The 27,484-nt window shown below is 41.7% G+C and overlaps 1 protein-coding gene across 5 annotated transcripts; it reads right to left on the bottom strand.

The window, feature by feature from the left end:
* Nucleotides 1-1,709: 1,709 nt before the first annotated feature.
* On the bottom strand, nt 1,710-23,111 carry kdm4a (lysine demethylase 4A). 5 transcript variants are annotated; one of them, XM_023954054.1, is made up of 22 exons: nt 22,981-23,111; nt 21,674-21,839; nt 19,787-19,962; nt 19,589-19,703; nt 19,328-19,521; nt 18,936-18,985; nt 16,094-16,197; nt 14,695-14,832; nt 14,037-14,266; nt 11,080-11,240; nt 10,190-10,593; nt 10,009-10,123; nt 9,744-9,928; nt 7,936-8,137; nt 6,340-6,416; nt 5,487-5,542; nt 5,272-5,380; nt 4,148-4,336; nt 3,902-4,072; nt 3,234-3,353; nt 2,247-2,339; nt 1,710-2,172 (listed from the first exon to the last, which is right to left on the bottom strand). In XM_023954054.1, the coding sequence occupies exons 2-22, from the start codon at nt 21,809-21,811 to the stop codon at nt 2,032-2,034; spliced, it is 3,168 nt and encodes a 1,055-aa protein (XP_023809822.1). In that variant the 5' UTR covers nt 21,812-21,839; nt 22,981-23,111; the 3' UTR covers nt 1,710-2,031. The 5 variants fall into 5 exon arrangements, with proteins under 5 accessions (XP_023809822.1, XP_023809818.1, XP_023809820.1 ...); XM_023954050.1 differs by having other exon boundaries at nt 3,902-4,336; XM_023954052.1 differs by having other exon boundaries at nt 3,902-4,336; nt 10,009-10,108.
* Between the last annotated feature and the right edge of the window lie 4,373 nt (nt 23,112-27,484).

Below are 27,484 nucleotides of genomic sequence, written 5' to 3'. Positions count from 1 at the left end.
TATCTGAACCTTATCGTAATGATAAACATCCAGCAACTTGTTGCTTTATGCTGCTACATGGTTTTATTTCCCCGCCCCCCCCCCATATCACCCTCTTATCCCCCCCTCTCTAACATCCCTCTCTCCTATTCCCTCCTTTCCTTTTCTGTCTGGTCCAACACAAAAGATTTTCAAATATGATAGAAATTAATAAAGTTTGGCCTCAATTACAATTACATACCTCTGGTCTGTCTGAAGATCTATAACCCCTGTTGTTAAAGTAAAAGATGTCCAACACAAGAGGCCTTCAGCTCTCATCTGTCTGCCCAGCTGTATGACAGGACAAGTAAAAAAAAAAAAAAAAAAAAAAAAGAAGGCTCCCTCCAAGCGACCAGCCCCCTAGCCAGCCGCAGTAGGCGCCCCCCCGCCCAGGGCGAGCAGGAAACCAGAAGGCGGCCAGCCAGCTGCAGACAGAGCTGCAGACAGAGCTGCAGCTCCAGACAGGCAAATGGAATGGTATCCCACAATCCCTTGCGGTGCCGATCTAACAGCAGCACCAGTTACACCTACTTCATTGAATTAATTTGAATGAAAGTAAAATAACTGTCTGAAAACTACGTGTTATTTTTAAACTGACTAAACAAAAATATGATTTATCTTAACTGAAGCAAATTATTAAGTTAGATCAAAGTAAAAATTTTATCTTTCCAACATCCATATGTGGTCTTATCACCCTCTCATGGTGGAAAAAGTATTATCTGAGCTTCTTCATCCACTAAATCATCTTCAAATGGACACGTCATGCTGCTTCACCTCTCTGAAAACAACCTAACCTTCAACTAAACCTGCTCCAGACCAGGTTATGTTCAGAGCATGAGTTGCTATGGTAACTAAGCATACCCTGAAACATACCACTGTTTTTGGAACTGAAAGCTGAGGTTATCCGCTTCCTTAGCCTTATATTTACCGTGGGAGCTAGCATAACCTGCTTCCTGGAATACCCCCCAGGTGTCCATGGATTACATGAAATCTTTCCACCTTTATCCACCTTTGTCATGGTAGGGAGAACACGTCAATGTAAGGGTGGGGTCATCTAAGATAGCACAAGGGGTAACCCTTGTGCTATCCTAGGCACTTTACCATTGGGAGTTGGGTCATCTAGACCCACTAGACAGTGCTCTGAACCTTTTTTCTTCAATGATTTGTGATCTTCACTGGTGTCCATGGATTACATGAAATCTTTCCACCTTTATCCACCTTTGACATGGTAGGGAGAACACGTCAATGCTTTAGTTTTGCAACAATTTTGAACTTTTTCTGTCGTCCTTTACCAAAAAGAAAAAAACTCAACAAAAATATATATTAAAAGATCTTGTAAGAAACCACATCTTTGTCCATTGACTAATTGTGAACCTTCACATCATTTCACTTTGCTTTCTGGAATTTGCTTTTGCTTTCCAGAATTTTTTCATTTTTGCTTTGTTACATTTCAGTTTCTGGAATTTTGTTTTTTCTAAAATGCAATGCTGTTTTTTAATATCTAAATATATTTTTTTCATTGAGATCTTTAAAACGTTTTTTGCATCAAGCGATTTGTTGTTTTAATTTGGGTCACCGTATATTCTTTTACACCAACACTGGTGGGAAGCCGAAGGTGACAATCCGGTTTGTGTTTCTTTCAAAAGCTCAATACTGCCACCTGTTGGACACTAACAAACACTGAAGCAGCAAAATGAACTAAAACGTTTATTTGATCAATATTTTTACATAGGTGGAAGTTTCCTTGAATAAATGTTTCTTTTTTTCTCTCTCCTGAAAGTCATTTCTATTCTGGTTTATATGCCACAGGACCAAACGTTCGCCTGCTGTTGATGTGTCTGATGGAATAAAAAAATATAAAACGGTGAGTTTCTTGACCGATGTAAAAAAAACCGAGCACAGGTAAGTCCACGCAGACCGAGTAGGGAACCATAAAAAAACGGTCTGAGGCTGTTCAAGGTGCAATTTCTCTGTGGATGCTGGTGGTGTTTAGGTGGACACACTTGGCTGATGTTACTCCATGATGGCTCTGTAGATCACAGGCTCGATGTAGTCTCCACGGTAACGGGAGTTGATGACTCGCTGCCGTTTTGATTCTCGGATGATCTCCTTCTCTTCAAAGATCCCGTCGAACCTCATGTCTGAGGCTTTGGACTGAAAGGAGGACAGCGACAGTAAGTCACAAACCGAATCTGCACGGAAGGAGTCAGGTGAGAAGCTGCACACACCAGTCTGGACTTGACTCTCTTGGGAAGTTCTTCATCTAGAGTGTAGACGTCGTCTCTCTTAGCTGTTAGCTGGGACCCATCTTCAAATTCCACCTGCAGAGCAGAAACATAAGCTCACCTTGATTTAAAGTTCCAAGTTTTTCCAGGTTTATGACCCGAGCACTCGCAGCTGGAGAGCGCACGCAAAAACCAAAAGAAGCTGTTGTCTTTGTCTCACAGAAGCTGCTTCAACCCGACTGTTACAGCCGTCACACGCAAGGAAGCCCTGGGATTACACCACAAAGTCTTCCATGTCATCTTTAAGTCTTTTATATAGTCTATTAGTATTATTAGTCAGAATTGAACTGACCTAAGACAATCATACAGCTCTATCTTTTGCATTTTGTGAGGCACTTTGAGACAACCTTAGTTGACAAAAGGTTCTTTATCAATAATTGAAATGAACAGACTTAATAGAGAGAAGATGTTTGTGATGCTGTCCTGCAGTTGAGTCGTGGGATGTGGACTTCTGATAAGGTAAAAGCTGCTGGTGTGAGTGCAGCACCCAGATGGGCTTCTTCACTACCACCACAGTTACCACAGTTACCACAGTTACCAAAAAAACTACCACCATCCTCAAACAGATGCCATTATTGGCTAAACATACAGAGATTGTGAGTTTCTGAGGTAGATGGAAAGCAGAGACAGGTCCTGCAAAAACATCAAACCTAAATTCTGGAGAAACCCCCCACAGATAAAGCTCTTCTTTGACCTGGAAGTCTGAGCCCATGAGGGTGTGTGGGTCCAGCGGATACAGGACCTGTAGTGAAGATGCTCATGACGGCAGGATCAGGTCTACCTAAATCCAAATCTGAAATCTAAAGATCAAAATCTAAAGATAAAATTAGGTTTTAGCCAGGTCGCCCCGAGGCCCCACATAACAGCAAGAAACATCCGCCTGAGCCGGATTCAAAAAGCAAACGCTCCAAACAAGAGGCAAGATCTTACCAGGTACATTTGAGTGATGTGAGCTGCCACAAATTTGGCTCCGTACACCAGCCCGTCTGTCCACCGCACCTGAACCACCTCTCCTGAAGGCGGTGGCCCCAGCTGAGCGCAGTCCCGGCTCTGCCAACAAAACAAGCCTTTAAAGAGGTCACTGCTGCTACAGACATCTGAGCTTCAAGTCTCAGAAACAAACTCAAAGGCTTTTTTTCTCAGTACATTAAAAATATGAACCACTGTTTTTTAAGACTTTGACTTTTCTGCCATAAAAAATAAAAATAAAAAGTATAAACTGTTTTAGAGATCGATTGGATCTGAATCCATTTATTCAAAATGACTGGCACACCAATATGGGATGGCTGTAGCTCAGCCAATCAGTTGATTAGGGGTTCAAACCTCACTATCGACAGGCATCGTGTCCTTCAGCAAGACACTCAACCCCACACTCCCTCACGATATATCCAGCATAGGTAGAGTTGAGCTGGACTCAGTGAAAGCCTTGTCTGTCTGCACTCCTGATGAGACTTCAAACCTGCAGGTTATCCACCTTCAGACGCCATGCAGCAGCTGACTGACAGCTCTGTGTAGGTGTTCCGGTCGCGTTTTAGCATCGTCTTCTAACTCAACACTGAAGATGTTTGGATGCTGCAGGAGGGAAAAAGGAAACTCACCACAATGTCCTCTGGGAAAAGGTTATCGCTGAAGGAGCCATCATCAAAGTTGACCTCGTAGAAGGTCTCCTTGGACAGCTGGACCACGTCGCATTGGTAATAGCGTCCATTCTTGTGTTTGCAGATGACCTTCTGTCCCACGCTCAGCTCATGCATGGCAGCTTTGTTCCTCTGGGAAACGCAGAGTGAAGTCGTGACGCTCGAGGACAAAGAGGACGGGCAGAAAAACCTTCGGTAGGTCTCTACCTCGATCTGGGCGGGGCCTTTGTGGCGACAGCAGGTGACGTGGACGACGAAGGGCCACTCTCCGGGCTGCATGAGGACCCCCCCAGCCTGAGCGCAGGTGGGGTGGTAGGCAGTGGGGCAGCGGCCGTGCGAGCATTGAACGCAGCAGCCTGACGCCTTCTTCATCCTCTTCTTACAGTAGTAACACTTCTGTGGCATCAAACACAAAAGTCATGAAGGTTTGCTTCTTCTCAACGTCCAGAGTTCTATTTTTTCCACTGCGGTCTTAACAATCACACCAGAGCCGAACGCTGACGACCTGCACTAATAAACGGTTTTTATAGTTCTCAGTTTCCCAAAAATAAACATCAATTTCTAGAAAATAAAATGGAAACCATCACTTTTTCTTTTAAAAACTGGCTACTTTGTAAATTATAGTCAAAATATTATTGTTGTTTACAAAATAAAGTTGCTTTTGGCAGTCAATATTTAAAGCATTTTCAGATGTTTTACAAAGACCTATAAAACCTTCTGTAATTTCTGCAATATTTGGTGTAATCCCACAGGATCTTAATCTCAACCACAAAGCACAGAAGAGAATTATCTTTGGGACCTTAACTGCTAGGAGACTTATTCTTCTCAAATGGAAGGATCCTTTTCCTCCAACGTTAAAGATGTGGATAAATGATCTCTTACATTATTTGGTTTTGGAGAAAATTCACTTCTCTGCTAGAAGTTGTACACAAGATTTTTATACCACTTGGAATTCCTTCCTTAATCATATGAAGAATTTACTGTTTTATTGTTGATTTAGTTTGTTCATATATCTTTTCAACATGTCTTCATTATGCGTCTGACACATTTATGACCTTGTTCCAGCTTCTTTGGTACCTGAACGCCTGAAATTACCTCCACTATTTCTTTCCACCTAACATTCAGAGCTAAACTTATTAAATCAGACCAGAGCAGCTTCACTATTTTGTCACTTTCAAGCTCAGAAACTCAGTTCCCGATCCATGAGCCGAACCTTCTGTCCTGCGACAGAATACGGGTTCTAACGGGAAACTGGGAGGTCTTTTGACTGCTGCAGCAGCCTGGGAGCAGAACTCAGACATGTTAGACTTCAGACCCTCCACTGAACTCACCAGCTTAAATCTCTGCAGAGGAATTCCACTCAGATCCACAGGACTTCTGTCAGAGATGCTGACGAAGCGAGCCTCCAGAACCGCCACGGCGCACAACACGTGCACCCACCTATACCATTCAGACAGACGCTTACGGCTTTGGTACGGTCAAATTTAAAAGAAACGATTTTAAAGCCCTGACCACCTCGACCCGCTCAGCAGATGAGCTCACTTACTTGTGGTTGCTAGTTCTCTGCAAAGCTCCGCCTCTTAACCAACAAAGGCAGCAATCCTGCAACGAGAATACAACATCAACCAAGAACTCACACAAGCTACGGAAAAGGCAGACAAATGTGACTGCAGCACAGAAGGAGGAGGAGGAGCAGCTGGAACCTGGAGAAGAGGAAAAACCCAAAACAGTTTCTGCAAGCTGTCACCTAAGTTCCATTTTCTAGTTATCTTTCTACATTTGTAATTATTTAGGACATTGCAGCTCATGGCCATGAGAGGTTTCTCTCCTGAAAGTTTGAATGTTTCTGAACTGAACGTTTTCCTAAAGGCCTGTAGAAATCAGCTCACACTCTTCTGGGGTGGTGGGGGGGCAAGCACTGTTAATCAGAGCAGTTCTCTGCTCTCATCTGGTTGTCAACAACCGACCCAAGTGGTGATGGACCAGTTTGTGGGCTCATGCAGGGGGCAGAACATTTCTGCCTTCACAAAACAGCAGGACAGGTGAGAGCCTGAGCTCCACAAGGTGGCGATGGTACTACGAGCAAATAAAGGTTTAAGTTTCCAGTGTCAACACAATGACTCAGAAGCAAAACCCAGATTTGAGCAAGAAGGATCTGATTGTCTTCTAAGAACAAATCAATGTCAGAAAAACAATTAATTTCACACAGGAAAAAACAAACATTTTCTTTCTTTGCATAGCTTTGAAAGTTTAATGTATTTATTTGTTACTGTCCTTTCTGTTGTATTGAGCTTTGGCTGCAGTTAAAAGTAGCAGTTTGCATGACTCCAGTTTCTGCCATGACCCTTTGTTTTTAAACATGTGTTCTTGCCCTGTCTGACCTCTGCGGTCTGACTCACCTCAGTCATGGCGTTGGCTTTGCAGCGTGCACACTTCCACTCCTTGGTCACAGTGGTGGGATCCACACCATAACAGGCTGAAACGCAGAAGCACAAAGGATGAACAGTGTGTGTGTGTGTGTCTGTAAAGATGAATGTCTGTATTGGTGAACTTGTGTTTGTGTGTGTCCATGTGTTTGTATACATACACTCACTGGCCACTTTATTATGGTAAATGGTAAATGGCGTATACGCCTTTCTTCCTACAAGGACAAAGCGCTTTACAGTCACTCACACATTCACACACTGGTGGCGGCTCCGCTGCCAAATACAGGCGCCCGCCTACCACCAGAGGCAAGGTGGGGTTCAGTGTCTTGCCCAAGGACACTTCGATTCATGGGCGTGCAAGGCGGGAATCAAACCTGCAATCTTACGATCATAAGTCGACCGCCCTATCGCTGCACCACGGACGCCCCATTAGGCACACATGTCCAACTGCTCGACACAAATTTCTAATCAGCCAATCACACGGCAGCATCTCTGTGCATTTATGCATGTAGATATGGTCAGGACGATCTGCTGCAGGTCAAACTGAGCATCGGGATGGGGAAGAAAGGAGATTTAAGTGACTTTAAACGTTGTTGGTGCCAGACAGGTTGGTCTGAGGATTTCAGAAACTGCTGATCTACTGGGATTTTCACCCACAACCATCTCTAGGGTTAACACAGAATGGTCAGAAAAAGAGCAAATATCCTGTGAGCTGCAGCTCTGTTGGCAGAAATGCCTTATTGATGCCAGAGGTCAGAGGAGAGAGGCAGTGCCTGACCAAAGCTCCCGCAGTAACAGCGCGGGGGGGCGGGGCCCTGGGACGGGCTCTTTTTTGGCTCCTCTCCCTTTGTTTGTGTGTGGGGGGTGGCTCCTCGAGCGATGGGGCCCCTGGGGTGGGGAGACTCAATTCCATGGGATGGTTTTTTCACCAATCAGGGTCAGTCAATCAACTGTCCTCGACCTACCGTCCTCCCTCATTGGACCACTTATTAGGTTGCTGCATTGTACCAAGGCTTCAGGCTGGTGGTGGTGGTGTAATGGTGTGGGGAATATTTTCTTGGCACACTTCAAGCCTCCTTCGGTCCCAGTTGAGCATGTTTCCAATGCCACATCCTACCTGAGTATTGTTTCTGACCATTTATGACCACAGTGTTCCATCTTCTGATGGCTACTTCCAGCAGGATAAGGTACCATGTCCCAAAGCTGGAATCCTCTCAGACTGGTTTATTGAACATGACAATGAGTTCACTGGACTCAAATGGCCTCCACAGTCACCAGACCTCAACCCAATAGAGAACCTTTGGGATGTGGTAGAACGGTAGATTGGCATTGTGGATGTACAGACGGCAAACCTGCAGCAACTGTGTGATGCTGTCATGTCAATATGGACCAAACCCTCTAAAGAATGTTTCCAATATCTTAAGCCACCAAGGATTAAGGGGGTCCAACCTGGTACTAGCAAGGTAGACCTAATAAAGTGTCCGGTGAGTGTATGTCTGCGTGTTTACATGTCAGTGTCTATTTGTGTCTGAGTGGTTTGTGTGAGTATGTGTTTGTGTGTGCACTGACAGGTATGAACCCGAACGCAGCACTGCGAGCAGCTGATGAGGAGGCTGCTTCCGTCTTCCTCAAGATAAGGAGCGACAGACTCCTCCTGCTGCTCAGAGTCTTCCTCTGTGGTTGTGATGAAGCACATCTCTGGGATCAGAGGTTTGGTCCGCATATGGCCCCCTGCCCCCATGACGGGGGCATTTGCCCTTTTGTACTCCATCTGACAAAGAACAGAAGCTGTTATTAAAGGCAATTAAGCAGAAAATGTATAATATTTCAAAATAATATTCTGAAAATGAGATGATTTCCTCCACAGATCATGTCATGCTGAGAGTGGGTAAAACACTCTAAACTCTTCGGTTTTACCAATGAAGGCCTGTCTTAACTACCTCTGTTAAAATAAGTCTTTTGGTAGTGATTATCAGAAAGACGTTGGAATAGGTGACATTTAAAAAGTTGTTTTCGTGGTTAATAGGGGTGTAACGATACACTAAAATCTCAATTTGCTTCGGAATTTCATAAGGCTCAGTTCGGTACATTTCCGTTCAGTCCTGCTGGTTAACAAATCTGCAGAAATGAACCTTTTATTGTTATTTATTGTGTGTGTTTGTGTGTGTTTTTGCTGCCCTACACCTGAATTTCTCCCTTGGGAGATTAATACATTTTTTATCTATACATCCATCTATTTTCGGTAATTTTTCTGTACAAAAAACTAAGTCAGAAAAAAATTACTTACAAAATGCATTTATTGGTTTTACATAAAAAATAAAACTGACCTATGTAGGTGATCTGCTTAATAAAATAAGAACAACTATTAGCTGCCAGGAACCAAAATCTTTGGATAATTAACACTGGCCTGAAAAAAACCATTTGAACTTGAACATTTTCTTTCTTGTAGACCTGATTGTTACAGTTGGTGATGCTGTTTTAAATTTGTTAACTGATTGGATGTGTTACTATGGCATACGCTATCTTTGTGTAACAATGACAACACACAGCATTGACCACAGTGTCTTTTTCCTTCATGGATGCTAACAACAAAGCCAAAGTGTTCCCCCCACACAGGAGGGTGTAAGGAGATGGGGGGGGTCCTCATCTCTGGCCTCACGTCTGCATTAGTCATATTTTGACATGCTTACTGTCCGTCACCTAATAGTGTCTCAGAGGAAACTCACGGCTAACATTACTTCTGCCTTGGTGCAAAGTTAATACAGTGGCGCCCTGCGGGTTAGCCCCGCCTACAGCCACTAAGACTCATAGGAAGTGTGAAATCTAGTGTGTTGAATCCTTCACCATCACTGAGAGAGCTATGAAGAGAAGTGAGGTTCATGTTGTTACGCTGTTCGTGTGTGTTCATAATAAATTAGTTTTAATGCTGGAAAGGAGATGGAGCATCTATTTCTCTGTCTACTCTCTCTCTGAGTCTATTTGAAGGCGAGTGGAGGATGGGGCAAGGACAGTCAATGCAGATAGTTTAGTAGCAGCTCGGCTCTCGTTTCCCTGCTACGAGTGACAAAGAGTCGTTACAATGCATGTGCGGGAGAAAAAAAAGAAAAAAAACGTACCGAAACGGTACAGAAGTGCACCGAACCGAAACTGCCGTACAAAAACGGTACTGTTCAACTACGGGTATCGTTCCCCCCTCTAGTGGTTAACTCTCAGAGAGTCCATGGGTGTTTGTTTAAAAATTGGTAAATCTCAGAGATTTGTTGGATGGTTACTTTCATATGATGAATGGCTGGTTAACGTATTGATTACCATAACTCTAAGACATTATGCAAAAGTAACCTGTATAGGTGAACAGGATCTGCTCAGGTGAGTGTTACCTGCTGGTAAGTGTGAAAGAGTGCGCAGATAGAGCAGTATGGAGGTTTGCAGCCCATGCGCTGGTTGTACTCCTTTTCTTTCTTTAGGTTGGTTGGTCTGTTTTGCCATAGGTGGGCCAGAGCCTTTGCCCAGTTCTCCACCTCCAAACCAAACTCCTCTGAGGTAGAAAGCTCATCAGCGCCCTCTGCAGCAAGCAAGAGGATTACACACTCATCTGAATGAGCTCCAGAGGATAACATTGGAGAAAATTTTGCTTTGACACACCTTCATCACTCGTACAATCCTGTGGGGGCGGCTCGTGGTTTGGAAGCTGGACCTGGACTTTCTCTGGCTCCTGATCTCCAGTCATGCTGACTTCCATCACCTGGAGACAAAGACTCTGTCCATGTGAAGTTAGGTCAAAGGAAAAGGGCACTTTGGAGATTCATCCTTTTTATCAACTTACAACTTTGCTGCTGGGTCCAAAGTCTTCTGCCTTCTTAAAGTCCCTGCCATCGTTCTCCTCCTCCTTTGGTGGGACCTCGTCCCCATAGTCCCCTTTGGCGTAGCTGTGGACATGCAGGACATCCGCAGAGCTCAGCGGCCTTTGAAACAGACCAGCGGGACTCAGCTGGGTTTCACCCGGAGAATCCATGCTGTGGCCAGTCTCCTTAGAGTTTGGTGAAACCAGTTTGGTGGCAGGAGGTCGATGAGGAGAAACATCTGTAGCCGTCTCTCCATTTTTCTCTTTCTTTGCAGGGCTCCGTCTGTTGACGCCTTTTTTGCTGCTGCTTTTAGACTGAACTTTGGACTGAAGTTGTTGCTTGCTGCCCTTCTCCTTGGTTGCTTCCAGCTCAGCTGCTTCAGTGTCTGAACAAAGAAATTTAATAGACGCATACTCAAGAGTGAGACTCAACAGTTCTCGGTCGATTTCAACGCCAATTTCACAGAGAAGGAAAGATTCCCGCAGTTGATTCACCTCATGTCCTAAATTTTTCCATGGCAACAGAGGGCGGAGTTAGCACAACAGTTATAGTGAGTTTTAAAAAAACCTGCAATAAGGTGTATGAGAGTTTGATTGGGGGGGGATAAGGATGGCTCTCACCCAGAAATGATGAGCAGAAAATTGAATTTAATTGACTGCAAATACTTTCAAACATTTCCTGGCAAATGCAGATGTCAAATGTGTCAATTCAAGTGAACGAAGAGAAAGGGCAGAGGAGCACACGTTACCATGATTCAGATGTTTATATATAAAAAATAAATATATATATATATATTTATATATAAATCTATTGTAATTGATAGAATAACAAAAAAAACGAGATTACTGATACTGGATGACTGCTTCCGTACCTTGGGGGACAGAAATCTTGGCAGGATTCTCCTCATCCATCAGATCAGATTTGTCTGACTCCGCCCCCTCAGTTTTCTTCTCTGTCAGCTGGGACTTCACAGCTCCCGATTCGGAGGTTTTTTTAGCCTCGTTCTGACGCCTCCTACCCTCTGCCTTGAGACTGAAACAACAGTTTTAACAACCATGAGGAGAGCAGAGTCTCAGACATGTGACACAAACCTTAATTCATTTATTTAGCAGAAGCTTTGATACAAAACAATTCACAGAAGAAAAACATGTTTAAAACTTTATTATGATGGTATCAATTATTAACACTTATGCATTTAAGTTAAGAACACTATATGGTTGCTAAAACTTGTTGATAAAGTTAAATCAAGCTAAAATATATAAATAAATAAATTAGTAGGGCTGCACGATATGAGGAAAACTTGCAATATGCGATATTGGTCATTAATATTGCGATAACGATATAAATTGCGGTATATAAACAAATAGCAAAAAAAAAAAACATCATTTCCATTTCACTGCAACAGTTTAAAAATTATACTCCAAATGACCCTTGTCGACGTAGGAGGCAAACATCAAACATAAAAGGGCTCATCTGATTGATCAACAACGTAAACGGGTCCTTCCGATTGGTTAAATGCATAAAGGGATTTATTTCATTTGTTCAATATTTCAAGCTGCCATGAGTTTGTTTTAGCACATTTAAGGTAATCATTTATTGCGATTTTTGCCGTCTTTTGCGGTATGCATATTGCACAGCTTGATTTCGCGATAACGATAAATTTGCGGTATATTGTGCAGGCCTATAAATTAGCTAACCACAGTTCAAAATTAAACAGCGGTTTCAGCAAAATATGTTCCAGTTGCTAGGCAGAATAAGGCAGGATACTGATATAGGGCTGTGACGATAACCGCATCACCGCGGTGATGACCTCATCACCGAACCTTTTTTTGTTTTTTTGTTTTGCATATGGCGCGTGACTGGAACTATAATAAACACATTAAACACATTCATCTTTGCTGATAATTTACTTTCTCTGCTAGTCCTGTGTTCAGACTTCAAGGGTTTCTATGGGAAACCTTTTATCACTCTTCTCCTTCTCTCCTTGCACCGGCCTGCACGGCTGTCAGTACTGTCTCTTTGAAGCATGCGGCGCGTGCTCACTCTACTTACACACAAGTGCGCTGTTTCAGAAACACACACATCCTTATTGTACAAAAGAGGTTTCTGTTTTATGAGGAAATACGACAAATTTACTGCGTTCTAATTAATCTAATTTAATTAATTTCCATTACAAGCTGTGTGCGTTCTTAAGTGCGCGACACGGCCGCCCAAAGGATGCGTTGTGTTGGGGGGGGGGCACTCAGTCACTCTGCAACACCAAATAGGAACCCGCGCTGTTAGATTTCCATGAATATCACTACATCTTTTTGTTTGGGAACTATTTTGTGCAGCGTAACGTTCCGTGTCTGTATAAACAAAGGCGGAGCCTCCTGCCCCGCGTTCTTCATGGTTGTCAGGCTTCATGGCAACCAGACAGGTGACAAAGTGTCTGCAGTCTCGTTTATTACTGGGCAATATATAATATTCTGAGAAGATGTCTGTACCAGAGAGCACAGGTGAAACTCGCATGCCGCTGGAGAGTGGTCCGCTGCAGAGGAATTAACACGCACCCCCAACACACGTGTGCGCACCTCCCTCTTAGTCCGACAAGACGCACTGCACTCACACGGTCACAGTCAATCTAGGTAGTAGTTAGTTGTTACTGTTCTTTGTTAATGAAGAATAGTACGTTGTAATTGTATTTATTTCCGATGCGGCCGCCAGGGGGATTTTGTGTGTGCGTTTTTTTTGGGGGGGGGCTGCGGTTAACCGCGACACCTCGCCCCCTGGTGGTTCATCACCGCGGTGATAAAAAATCCGACACCGTCACAGCTCTATACTGATATGATATCTAATCCAACATCCTGTGTGATGTCATATATTGTCTAGTCCTGAACTGCCATGAACATAAAATCCAAACTGAGTTTTAAAAAAAAGGAAAAGTAGGACTATTTTCAAAGTCTTGTAGAAGTGAAAGACGCTTAAATCTTAAATGAATCTTAAGTCACTCAAAGACTGAGTGACTTTTAAAGCTGAAAGTTTGTCAATGTTCACAGCTCTCAAGGACGCTTTTTTATTTTTTAAGGATTTCAAGCCTTTCCCATTGATTTTCATTAAACAACGTGGCTTACAATTTCAAAAACCCAAACCGAAAATTTTAAAACCAGAAAACGAGCTGAAGAACAAAAAGAGGATCTATATGTCTTATACAGAACCACAGAGGAACATGACTCAAGAAGGTGATCCTGTTTTAGAAAAATACAGATAAAACAAAGAGCTGGTGGTTCTTTATCAAGAGGAAGTCCTGTAGAGGCAGGTATTCTCACAGCAGAGAGAACAGGGTCATCTGCGTAGAAGATGATCAAGAGGTGCATGGTTCGGCACATGCCTCTCAAAATCTGAGACTGAAAAGTCAAAAGGAAATACTTAGAGACCAAAGTTTTCTAGCATAATGAACTCAATCTAAAATGAATTCACATGTTGGGTCAGATAAAGGCTCCATCAAAAGCACTTCAATAACGTTTGAGATCAACCCTGTTTAAAGCGGAGAAGAAAACATGTGTTTATGGATTCTGTTGGAGATCTTCTGAAGTGACCTTTGAAATCTGCAGAAGATCTTAAAAAACACCTTTCTGAATGTTTGATTTTAGAATGAAACGGTAAAATGATATGAAACCAGCTGAGCAGTTACAGCTCCTCTGAGTCAGATCTTTGGAGATCATAAAGACCTGCTCCTCTGCCTGAATAAAGCAAACAGTCTAGAACATAAAATTAAGTTACAGAGTTCCTGATCACCAGATCTGAAAAATATTTAGTAAGATCAAGTGGGAGTGTTCTGATCCTAACCTGTTGTACTGGATGCGACCCGAAGGCTCCTTCGCTGACCTTTTAGACAAACTCTCCTTAAGTGGCTGGACGTCTGCTTTTCTTTGAAACTCGGCAGCCTCCGGAGTGGGTTTGGAGTGATCGATGAGGACATGGTCCTTCCCTGCCTTCCACAGGCTGTAACGCTCTGGCTGATACTTGTGGACGAATGCATCCATGGAAATCTTCACTGAGTCCTGACGGCAGGAGCACTGAGAGGAGACACAGATCCATACTGTGATCCCTGCTGAAACTTTGCAGTGAATGACTAAACTACAAAACAAACAACATTAACTTTAGGGATTTCACTGGGCCCAGGAGATGTTCTCTGGAAGTGAGGAGGATGGGAACAGAGAGAAGAACAGCAGAAGGAACATAAAGTGAGAGGATCAGATGGTTGGGTTGAGTGTAAAAGGGAGACCCAGTTTGGGGAAAAACACCACAGATGGAGAGGCAGATCATTGAGTTTGTGGGTGCAGTGAAAGAGGAAAGTAACCGCATTCCTTATTTCCAAACCTCCCATATTGTTCTGCCCATTTTTACAGCAAGCTTTTTTTGTGGGGAGCAGCCTTTTTGAACAAGCACCAGCCATGCCGGGGCAAAAAAAGTGGTTTATACAGATGTCTTTGTGTGGTCATACCAATGTTGCTCGTTTTCCGTACTCGATCCATCGCTCCGTGGCAAAGTTTGTGGACTCTGCGCAGTTGAAGCCGTGGTTAAATCCTGCGTGGTATGCAAACGGGAATGTCACGATGAACTGCCCCGCCTCCTGAATCACCTGAAAAGAACAAAATCACAACAGGACTTTTAACTTTGAAGACCCACTCCAATGGAAATGGTGTTTTTTTTTCTGAGGATGAAGGACATGTATGAAGAAAATGAAGGTCAAAATTCCATTTCTGAGTTTTTCTTTATTCTAATCATTGTGAATCAGAAGCAGACGAAAAGATGACGTTTGAAATTGTATTTGTGACATAAAATATGCTGAGTGGGCCACCAGCTCCCTGCACTGAGCCCACAGCAACAGGGAGAGGAGGTGGGGACGGGGTTGCCCGGTGCCAACCGTCCCATCCACAACTCAGAGGGTAAGTCCTTTTTTTTGTCCGGTCCAGCATATAAACACAAAGATAATAGCTGAGTGCCTCTTGTGATGGACATGTTTTGCTTTTACAATCAGGCAGGACAGGATGGGGGGGGGGGGGTGTGTGTGACAATACAAGGTCATGGGAAGGTAGTCATATATAACTTACATTACCTGCGATGATGCTCATGCACACACGTACACACACCATCACGTGGCATCTACACGACTGTTTATAAGTCTTAAGCATATCTATACCAATTCACAGTAACCACAGAAGACTTCCTGCCACACATCAATCCGACCGGCACCTCCCTCAGAGGAGAATTTCTAATGAACTACTGCCGCTCTGCAGAAACTAAACCTGAGAAAACGACAGTTTCTTTAAATTTTATATAAAAAATGACATATTCATAATTAAAGTTCGGCTAAGTTGTCAGTAAAAGTCTGCATTACTTAAGAATGTCAACTTTAAATGAACAGATTTCTGTACAGGAGACACAGCATGGAGGAGATTGATTGACAAGGTCAACAGAAATACATGGAGGAGAACTCTCTTCATTTCTTCAGTTCTGTTTCAGGTTGAGAACTTTCTTAGCTTCTAAGTCAACAATTGCTGAAGATTTCTGTTCAAATGTAATCATTTTTTTCACTTATGCTCAAAATGAAATAAACTAAAAAGAATGTGTTGATAAATAGAGACAAAAAACTTCTTCAAATAAAATATTTTTAAAGTGTAAAATAAAGACCAAATAGAGATATGATAAATGATTAAAAAAATCATCTTTAAATATTAAAAATGAGCCAAAATCCAGATAAAACTGTAGAAATTGAGACAAGATGAAAAGCAGTAAAATTTGCATTTGCAAATATAACAAAGAGAAGGAGCTAACACGTTTATGATGTGAAATATAAATATTGATTCTCAAACAAACATGAGAAAGTAAAGTGTGATTACCTTCTCAAATGGAATATTGTACTTCTTCAGGATTGTAGGAGAAATTAAAGTCATTTTGTGCCGCAGGAAGGCTTCGCAGTTTTGAGCGTTTCCGGGGAAAAAACCTGGAGGAGCAGAAAAACCTTTTAGAAGATAAATTACTGTGGCACAAAAAGAGCGGAGAAAACCGCTGTAAACATCCAGAAACCAAGTTTCTGTTTAACAGACAGACAGGACTACCACCTGCAGAATTATGCAGAATTCAGTCAGATGTTTGCATCTCTGCAACATGCAGGGAACTGCTTCACAGGAAAGGAAAAAGTCTAATAGTTATCTAGTTAATAACATTTTGCTCAGCCTTTTTAATTACAAAACTGCGTTTCATTATATGCCTATAAAGTTATTTTTATATTATTTCTATTTTATTTTATGTTGTTGAAGCCAAAACAAGAAGTATGAAAACTCCCATCTGCTGGTCATTAGACCCCTTATAATGTCAGACGTCCATGAAATAAAAGACTGAACCGGTTCCATTTTTGCGGGTTCCGCTTATAGAGTCTGATGAGTATAATAAGCACGGCTCATTCATATAGAAAACATGGAGACAAGAAGGCAGCAGCGGCAATGACAGCTCCCTTAAAGTCAGAGAGCATCATTTTAATTATTATTTCCTGTTTTCAGTGAAGGAATGATACACTTTTTATACATTTTATATATTATTTATACACTTTGTCATAAATGTTATCATGACAAATAGTTTTTATTAACGTATAGGTGTTACATGAGCACTTTTAGAATTTCACTCTACCAGTGACAATCACAATAAAGATCGATGTATTCATCTACACTGACCAAAAATATAAATGCAACACTTTTGTTATTGCTCCCATTTTTTATGGTATGAACTCAAAGATGTGAAACATTTTCCACATACACAAAATAACCAGTTCTCTGAAATATTGTTCACAAATCTGTCTAAATCTGTGATAGTGAGCACTTCTCCTTTGCCAAGACAATCCATCCCACCTCACAGGTGTGCCATATCAAGATGCTGATTAGACAGCATGATTATTGCACAGGTGTGCCTTAGACTGACCACAAGAAAAGACCACTCTGAAATCTTCAGTTGTATCACACAGCACAATGCCACAGATGTCGCAAGTTTTGATGGAGCGTGCAATTGGCATGCTGATAGCAGGAATGTCCACCAGAGCTGTTGCTAGGGAATTGAATGTCCATTTCTCCACCATAAGCCGTCTCCAAAGGCGTTTCTGAGAATTTGGCAGCACATCCAACCGGCATCACAACCGCAGACCACGTGTAACCACACCAGCCCAAGACCTCCACATCCAGCATGTCCACCTCCAAGATTGTCTGAGACCAGCCACTCGGACAGCTGCTGAAACAATCGGTTTGCATAACCACAGAATTTCTGCACAAACTGTCAGAAACCGTCTCAGGGAAGCTCATCTGCATGCTCGTCATCCTCATCGAGGTCTCGACCTCACTCCAGTTCGTCGTCGTAACCGACTTGAGTGGGCAAATGCTCACATGCGATGGCGTCTGGCACGCTGGAGAGGTGTTCTCTTCAAGGATGAATCCCGGTTTACACTGTTCAGGGCAGATGGCAGACAGCGTGTGTGGCGTTGTGTGGGTGAGCGGTTTTCTGATGTCAATGTTGTGGATCGAGTAGCCCATGGTGGTGGTGGGGTTATGGTATGGGCGAAGAACACAGGTGCATTTCATTGATGGCATTTTGAATGCACAGCGATACCGTGACGAGATCCTGGGGCCCATTGTTGTGCCGTACATCCAACAACATCACCTCATGTTGCAGCATGATAATGCACGGCCCCATGTTGCAAGGATGTGGACACAATTCTTGGAAGCTGAAAACATCCCAGTTCTTGCATGTCCAGCATACTCACCGGACATGTCACCCATTGAGCATGTTTGGGATGTTCTGGATCGGCGTGTACGACAGCGTGTTCCAGTTCCTGCCAATATCCAGCAACTTCGCACAGCCATTGAAGAAGAGTGGACCAACATTCCACAGGCCACAATAGACAACCTGATCAACTCTATGCGAAGGAGATGTGTCGCACTTCATGAGGCAAATGGTGGTCACACCAGATACTGACTGGTTGTCTGAGTCCCCTGACCCCCTCAATAAAACAAAACTGAAGATTTCAGAGTGGCCTTTTCTTGTGGCCAGTCTACGGCACACCTTTGCAATAATCATGCTGTCTAATCAGCATTTTGATATGGCACACTTGCGAGGTGGGATGGATTGTCTTGGCAAAGGAGAAGTGATCACTGTCACAGATTTAGACAGATTTGTGAACAATATTTTAGAGAACTGGTTATTTTGTGTATGGGGAAAATGTTTCACATCTTTGAGTTCATACCATAAAAAATGGGAGCAATGACAAAAGTGTTGCGTTTATATTTTTGGTCAGTGTAAATATGAAAATCTACTGATCAATTAGAATCAAGAATTGTTTAAGTCATTATGTCAGGAACCTGTAAGAAACTTTGTTCAGCAGCTCTTGCTTAAAGGTTGTAGTTTTGTTTTATGGTAAATATCAAAAAGAAATGTTAACATTTCTGATCCAGAACCTCATTTCCTTCTCCAGCCCACAGAGCCTTAAGCGAAGAATCCAAACCTTCATAAATGAGTTCAGGTTTCACAGTAAATTATTTAAAAAAAACAATGTTTGAGCTCAAAAAATAAGATTTAAATGTCAAAATACAAACTAGTAAGAAGATGGTGTGTCAAAAGTCTGAGCTTGAATTACTGGAAAAACTATTTTAATTTCAGTTAGGATCAAATGAAAAAACAAAACGAGGAAGATTTCCTCACCCTTGGCTAGTTTCTCCAACCTTCTGCCGTGTTCTGGGGGAACGACGTACCTACAGAAGAAAGGGAATAAACAGCTGCGGATCAACTTCACCAGACAATGAAGATAAATCCTAGATGTGTGTTAATCTGGGATGCTGAATGTTTTTCTCTCCTTTGTTGTACAGAAATCTAATATTTTTTTCTCCACTTTCAGATCAGGACTGTTTTATGAAAACACTTTTTTTTTTGGATATAAAAACGTTTTAAAATCTGCAACAACTTTATTGTAAATTTTTCATGATAAGTTTGCAGAAAAATTCAAAAATCTGATTATCAACCCATTCAGGGCACCTGTGCATATGAGGGGGTCCACTGTGCGTGTGCATGTTTGTGCCGCGCAGGAGAGCACTTACCAGCTCCTGGGTTCTCCATAATGCATGTAGCTAAGTCTGTACAGATCCATTTCCTCCGTGTGCCAAGCGAAGGCGCTCTTCCACATTCCGAAGTCAATCAAAGGCCCCTGGGCCGCTTTGATTTTGTCATCGCACTTGCCCTCCAACGCGTTCAATATGGAGTCGAGATGGCTGATGTTCCAGTCCGGCACGTCCTGTGAGGAAGAGGAGGCTGTGACCAGGATGATCCACATCGCTTCCCGAAGCTTTCCCAGCACTCACAGGATCAAACAGCGTCCCGCTGATGTCCGCTCCGTAAAGAGGAGGGTTGAAGGTCAGGTTCTTCCAGAACTTCTTCTCCAGCTCGTTAAAGTCAACAAACCTGGGACTGCAGAACCTGCAGCTCACAACAGTGTCAGGTCATTGAAGTTCAAACACATTTCAACTTCCTGACGGAAAACCTCTGTGAGGTGGACTGACTTGTCCAAGTTGGAGGTCTTCTGGAACTCGTGGACGAGCATGGGCTTCTTCTGGATGTTGTACTGCGTGAAGAGGCCTGACTGACCGGTCACCACCTGCTGGATGGGAGCAGGGATCAGCAGATCATCCACGTCATCATACGTCCTTCTTGGCTTCCAGCCTTTAGGAGGAATAACCTAGAAGAGAAGAAAACAGAAAAGTCTTTAATTGTGAAATGATCAGCCGCTCAGAAAGACAGTCGAAGCTGCAGACACAATGAGATTTGCATGCGACATTCTTTAGGAGTTTTTTTTTTTTCCAAAGACACTCTGACTTATAGAACAACAGTAACCAAAGTAACCAAGTTTCAAGAGTGGAAGGGGGAAAAGGACTCTAAACTGAAGCCACATTACACATTTAATAAAAGACTGGAGCTCCGCCTCCACTCCTCTGAGGTCATTTCACACTGCATCCCGTAGGGTGGATCATTCCTGTTACCAACTGAGGGTTCACACTGAATTACACATAACTCTGTAATCGTTTGATTTGTTTATAAACACAAAAATAATCAAAGATAGGGCGTTTCTCTTTGTGCATGCGACTGCGTGCAACCATGACAGAAAAACACTTTAAGCCAGGACATTTCCTACTTCAGAGAATGCAGAGTGCAAGGTTCCTTCCCTCCTGCAGAGGTAGGTTGCCCCAAGTATTGTGGGAACCAGCAAAAACAACGTAAACACAGTACATAATAGACGTTTTGCTGAGAAAAACTTTCAGTTCTTTGGACATGTGTGTTTCCCATCTGCTGAATTTGGCAGACACCTCCAGCAAAACCTTTCCAGAAGAACAACAAATCGTTTCCTGCCATCCTTAAAAACTGTTTGTGATAGATGTGACAGCATGCTGCATCTTTTCAGAAAACAGCAGCATTGCTGAGGTAGACCTGGTCCAGTCCAAAGACAGCACCCAGGTAGGACCCAGAACCACTTGCCTTCCCTGGTCAGCACAGCAGCTGTGAAAACTGGTTGAAACTACAGCTGAGCAGAGATGGGGGCCCATACCATGAACTCCCTCTGAATCTCAACCACTGCTCAGTAAGCCTATCTATCAGACACGGCTGCAGCTGGAAGTTAAAGTGTAATGATTCATCAACCAAATCAATGAATCGTTTCATAGTCCTACAATCCAACCAGACTGAACTGTCTGAGGCAAGTTATTAATTGAATTGAATTGTATCATTATAAAATAATTTCAAATAAATCAATTATATCGATATTGGAAAATAATGTTTAGATTGCTTCATTTGATTATAGCTTAAAAATGACCAAGTGCATCACAGCAGACAACACACATGTGATGTCATCAAAAACAGATCAGTCCATCATTCCAGTCCAATGAGTGAAAACTCTTTGAATTTATCAAACTCATGTGACCATCCAGTGTGCTAGAATGTTCTAAAAATGTTCCCTTTGGATTCTTTGGATGTGGAAAAACAACAGTGGACTGAACTTTAGGAAACTAAAATGTGAATGGATTTAACATTCATTCTAGTTTACTTGTTTGTTTGGACACATATTTCATTTACACTGGAAGAAATCCAGGAATCTGGAAAACTTCACTGTTCAGTAGCAGGAATTTCTGTCTGAGTCTCACTGGTGGAAATTTTGGACAAAGGTGTTCTGGATCCATTTTAGGTCAGTGAACCAAGTTAAATCAGTTCATTCAAAATGAACCAATATCCACTATGAATTGGACCAGCAACCACAAATTATGACATGAATCAAATTGTTGTATAAAATAATCATCACACCCCTAGTTGAAAGTCAACAATTTACTTGAATAAATGTTGGAATCTTCATAGAACATGGAAAGTTTATGAAACTAAATATTTAAAACAAAAAAACTTACCTTGGCTATTCCCGCTCTGTGAGCTCCCTGTGACTCCATGTAGGCAACATAACGAACAAAGTCCTTGAACTCCTCTTTGGAGGGGGTGAAGGTCATGACCCTGAAGGCCTCACTTTGGACTGGGGGATCTGTGGTCATCTCAAAGAACCTTGCTACAACCTGGACTCTGATAGATGTAGCACAGACACATCAGCACAGTTCAGCACTCTATGACTGCTGACAAATGTAAAAGAACAGTCTGACCTCCAAAAGAGGTGTTTTTTAGACAGTCACTCTGTCATTACTCCAGAACTTCATGGGTTCACCAGACCAAGACAAACATGACTGCAAGTTAGAACCTTGAAAAGTTCTGGAATAACCTTTATTTACCCAATCCTTCTCATTCTGAACACCACATGAGTTGTTGCAAAAAACATAAATGGGGTTGTGAGGGTCTGTAAGCCAGCGGGACATGGATGATGGGAAATGAGAGTAGCCTTGCTCCAAGCCTATGGTCCCGCCTACAACTCAGAGGCCCAAACTACATCGGCCTCTGTCTCAGAAAAACGACACAGGTTTTTGATTTGGGCTAAAAACAGCACAATCATAATTAAAAGATCACTGGGAACACTTTGAAAATAAATCGGAAGAGTGCGACTTTAACTGAACTGCATCGAATTCCTAATGTTACAAAATGTTGATAAGTATCTAACCAGGTTGGTTCTTTATAATGTTTTTAATCCAAATAATAAAATATGGCAATAAAAATACTGTCATCTCGATAATTTTCTAAATTAAAAATGTTAAATTATTCCTGAAACTTGGCTTGAAACCCGTGTTTTAAACTACAAACAGTAATCTCGTGTTTGCAGAAAAAATGAAATTCTCGTGTTTACAGTTCATGCCGTGACCGCTCTGATTCTCGCTCTGTGATTGGATAAACCCCCTGTCTGTCACATGTAGTGGACCAATAGCAAATAAGCTACTCGAAAAATATTTACCCTGTCTATTAGCTGAGATGCTAACCGCTAGCAAGCTCAGTGTTTCCAGGATTAAAAGTTTTGTCATTAAGAAGCAAACGCCCCAGCGCAGTCGAGGAGAAACGTTTTGTTAGCGACAGTTACGTGTTATCTATGTGGCACAGTCAGACCTGATGGTAGTCTGATACAAAAACATCCGCAAAGTGAAAGGCGAACTCAGAGATTTGACAGCTAACTAACTAGCAAACACGGCTGGCTGCCGACCGTTACTTTTTTCTTAAATATGCTTAAATTAAGTCCTACCTTCCGCAAAGTTAACAAGTTATCTTGCGACAAACTTAAACTTACAAACGCAGAAATGTAGACGGGTTGATTTTTCGCTACATCGCAGGAAACAGTAGAAACAGGCATCATCGCTCCGAGGGGAAAAGACAGACCTCCATTATTCCTGTGGCGCATGCCCAGTGAGTATTTGTTTACACGACTTGTCAAGAGGTTTGATTACTCCTCCAGCCAATCACAACGTAGCACCTTTCTGAACCACGCCTCTTAGGGCTGTGCGGAGGGCCGTTTTTTTATAGTGAGAGTGAGTAAGTACACATTTATAAAAGTGTAATTCCTTTGTTTTAGCACATATGTATTCTACCCATTTGGCATTCACTACATATATATGTATAGTGTTGGGTAAATTACCTAAAAAAGTAATTGATTACTTCACTTAACTTACTGGATGAAATTGTAGTTAAACTACTCATTACCTATTTGAAAAAGTAATTAACTACTCGTTACTTTAGTTTTTTCCACGCATATACAAATTCCTCAGGGGAAATCTGTTATTACAAACAAGATCCTCTTGTCTTTTATTTAACTTTTTTTTATAAAACCACGACCTTGTGAAATGAACCTGGTTCAAGACATAACGCGGTTTTATTAGAATTCAGGCAATAGTGTGAAAAATGACACAAAAATAAGTTACAACATATGCTCAAAGTCAAAGTGTAGGGAAAAAAACTGTTACTTCTACATTCAAATCTATCAAATTAAAAAACACAGAGCTATTTAATGCCTCCAGCAGTTAAATACAACTACAAGTTATATTTAACTTTACATAGCAATTAATATACCACATATATAACTAAATATAACTATAACTACAGTGTGTGTATATATATATAAAAATGGAGAAATGATGTGATAAAAATGTGATAAAACATAAAATATAGGAAGACAAAAAGATATATGATATGAAATCTAATTAAAAGCTGAATTAAACAGGTATGTCTTTAATTTCTTTTTAAAAACCTCGACAGTTGATGAAGCCCTCACATCATTAGGTAGGCTGTTCCACAGACGAGGCCTGTAATATCTAAACGAGGCCTCGCCGGGGTTTTTGTCCTGACCTTAGGGACCTTCAGCAGGCCTGCACCTGAGGACCTAAGAGCTCTGGGAGGTTCACAAGTTAAAAGCAAGTCGGATATAAAAGAAGGACCAAGACCATGGACACTCTTAAAAACTATTAAAAGAATCTTAAAATCAACCCTGAAGCTGACGGGGAGCCAGTGCAGAGATTTTGAGATTGGTGTAATGTGCTCCTTCTTCCTGGTTCTCGTTAAAAGGCGTGCAGCAGAGTTCTGGACTAGCTGCATGCGATTAAGTGTCAAGATGAAGTTTTGAACATCAGCTTTGGTATCAGAGGCAGGACACTCTTCCTATTCTAGAGGAATCACTCTATGGAAGAAAAAAAATCACAAGAACTACAAAAAGTCCAGGACTTATCATTTAAAGTGTCCTTTGACATTCACACGAAACTTAAAAGCAAAAAACAGAGACTTGTGTTTTATTCACACTCTGTTGCTTCCATTATCAGTGTCAGCTTAACCCTTGTGCTATCCTATAGGCACTTTAACATTGGGAGTTGGGTCATCCAGACCCACTAGACAGTGCTCTGAACCTTTTTTCTTCAATGATTTGTGATCTTCACTGGTGTCCATGGATTACATGAAATCTTTCCACCTTTATCCACCTTTGTCATGGTAGGGAAAACACGTCAATGTAAGGGTGGGGTCATCTAAGATAGCACAAGGATTAAAGGGAGACAAATAGTCAGGTTGCTGTTTGGTGAAAAGGTGTGTACCACACTGAACATGGACGACAGGAAGCGAAGGAGAGAATTTTCCCAGGAAATTAGAAACAAAATTATAGACAAACATGGTAAAGGTAAAGGCTATAAAACCGTCTTTAAGCAGCTTGAAGTTCCTGTGACAACAGTGGCACAGATTATTCAGAAGTTTCAGACCCACGGGACAGTAGCCAACCTCCCTGGACGTGGCCGGAAGAGGAAAATTGATGACAAATTGAGGAAACGGATAGTTGGAACTGTATCCAAAGAGCCCAGAACAACCTCCAAAGACATTAAAGGTGAACTCCTAGATCAAAGTACATCAGTGTCAGATCACACCATTCGTCGTTGTTTGAGCCAGAGTGGACTTCATGGGAGACGACCAAGGAGGACACCACTGTTGAAAGGAAATCATAAAAAAGACAGACTGGAATTTGCAAAAATGCATGTTGACAAGCCACAAAGCTTCTGGGAAAATGTCCTTTGGACAGATGAGACAAAACTGGAGCTTTTTGGTAAAGCACATCAGCTCTATGTTTGTAGACTCAAAAATGAAGCATACAACCAAAAGAACACTGTCCCTACTGTGAAACATGGGGGAGGCTCAGTTCTGCAGGGTGTCTTGAAGTTGTGCAAGGTCAAATGAAATCTCAATATTATCAAGGCATTCTGGATAGAAATGTGCTGCCTAGTGTCAGAAAGCTTGGTCTCAGTCTCAGGTCATGGGTCTTGCAACAGGACAACCATCCAAAACACACAGCCAAAAACCCCCAAGAATGGCTCAGAGAAAAGCGTTGGACTATTCTGAAGTGGCCTCTATGAGCCCAGATCTGAATCCCATTGAACATCTGTGGAAGGACCTGAAACATGCCATTTGGAGAAGACACCCGTCAAACCTGAGACAACTGGAGCAGTTTGTTCATGAGGAGTGGGCCAAAATACCTGTGGACAGGTGCAGAAGGCTCATTGACAAATACAGAAACCGTTTAATTGCAGTGATTGCCTCAAAAGGTTGTGCAACAAAATATTAAGTTATGGGTACCATCATTTTTGTCCAGCCCTATTTCATTAGTTTGTTTTTTAAAATAATTATGTTAATCAACAACTCAAAAGTAATGGCTGATTTTGATTATTTAATTTTCAATAAATTTTAATTTATTGTTACTTTTGAACGTTTCAAGTCATTTCAGTGAGCAGTGTGGACTTTCTTTAACTGAGGAGTACCAACAATTTTGTCCACCACTGTATTTTAGTTCAAATTCAATATTTAGCTTTTTAACTAAATGTTTTCTTTGGAGCTAAATATTTATTATTTGAAGTTTAAATATAAATATTTAGCTCACATGCAAATGGCTGAAAAGCGGAAAGGGACTATCAAAATAAAAGCTGGATTTTGCTCTGTCTCTGAAATGATTCTTGCCAGAGTCGTCGTCCATGCATGTACTTGTGCTGTACTGATTCAAGACATGTCCAACCTGCTGAAAACATTGGACGAGCTGTTTTAACGGCTATTCTTTTGTAAATAGGCTTCCCCTCAGAGCGTCGCAGCACTTTTGAAAACCTGTCGATACAGCCACCTTTGCTGGAATAATATAACTTTTCCTTTTTTTAAATGTATTTGTTTGATTGACACCGGAGGTGGACTGGCGGTCTGTTTACTTTTGTAGAGTCTACAACCTTGCTGTTTTGGTCCACAGCCTTTTGTCTGCTTCATTAATCATAATTATTGAATACAAATTAAAAATTGCTTATCATCCAAACTAAATATTTAGCTAAAAAGTTGAATGTTTGATTTGGACTTGAATTTTATTTATTATTTTAAGCAGGAATTATAACCGTTTAGCTTCCCATTAGCCATAATTTCACCTTTTGAAGGTAATTTAGTGTTTCATAATTATTAGCCTGGCTTGGCACATCCGGCTTCTTTTTAATGTCTTCCACATCCTTTAATATCTCATTAACCCCTTGAGGCCCAATCTCTTCTTTGATATTTTTATTTCGTACTCACAAACCCCCAAGGTTATCAGAATTAACTTCAGTGGTAATAAAACTTCAAATTTGATGTCCACGTATGAGGACGCCAGGTCTCAAGAGGTTAATTATGATATATTTAGCCATTTTTAACATTACCTAAGCTTTCTTGAAGCTGGCTAATGTACACGCATACACTGTAATGTAAGTGTAATGTTTTCTAAAAAAATAAGTACATTAACCCTTGTGCTATCCTAGGCACTTTAACGTTGGGAGTTGGGTCATCTAGACCCACTAGACAGTGCTCTGAACCTTTTTTCTTCAATGATTTGTGATCTTCACTGGTGTCCATGGATTACATGAAATCTTTCCACCTTTATCCACCTTTGTCATGGTAGGGAGAACACGTCAATGTAAGGATGGGGTCATCTAAGATAGCACAAGGGTTAAATGAAACGTTACAAAAAATATATCATGCATTTAAAGTTGTTTCATGCTTTTCCTTGTTTGCGTCATGAACTTTGTTTTTTCTCTTTTATCATTTAACGGTGAGATTATAATATCTTTGTATAGTTCTGCATTATTCACCACCTTTCCCAGATAGATTCATTTGAGCTGAAATAATATTTTGTACTTCAAAGCCGTCAAGAGAGGAAGTTGAAACCATTCAGTTTTCAGCAATAACATTTGTTCTACTGGAAATACTTATATTGCCATCCATCCATCCATCCATCCATCCATCCATCCATCCACAGAACCCAA

This window comes from Oryzias latipes, chromosome 4, assembly GCF_002234675.1.
Source record: "Oryzias latipes chromosome 4, ASM223467v1".
Classification (NCBI taxonomy): domain Eukaryota; kingdom Metazoa; phylum Chordata; class Actinopteri; order Beloniformes; family Adrianichthyidae; genus Oryzias; species Oryzias latipes.
The sequence above is the reverse complement of the archived record's forward strand: the minus strand, read 5'-3'. Positions and strand labels throughout refer to the sequence as shown.

Excerpts from the sequence above, each read along its gene's own strand:
- kdm4a (XM_023954050.1), bottom strand. The coding sequence starts at position 21,811 with ATGACCACAGATCCCCCAGTCCAAAGTGAGGCCTTCAGGGTCATGACC. Across the intron at positions 18,986-19,327 it reads TATGGAGAACCCAGGAGCTG|GTACGTCGTTCCCCCAGAAC; the intron begins GTAAGTGCTCTC and ends TTTCTTCTGTAG. Across the intron at positions 10,594-11,079 it reads CAAGATTTCTGTCCCCCAAG|ACACTGAAGCAGCTGAGCTG; the intron begins GTACGGAAGCAG and ends TTCTTTGTTCAG.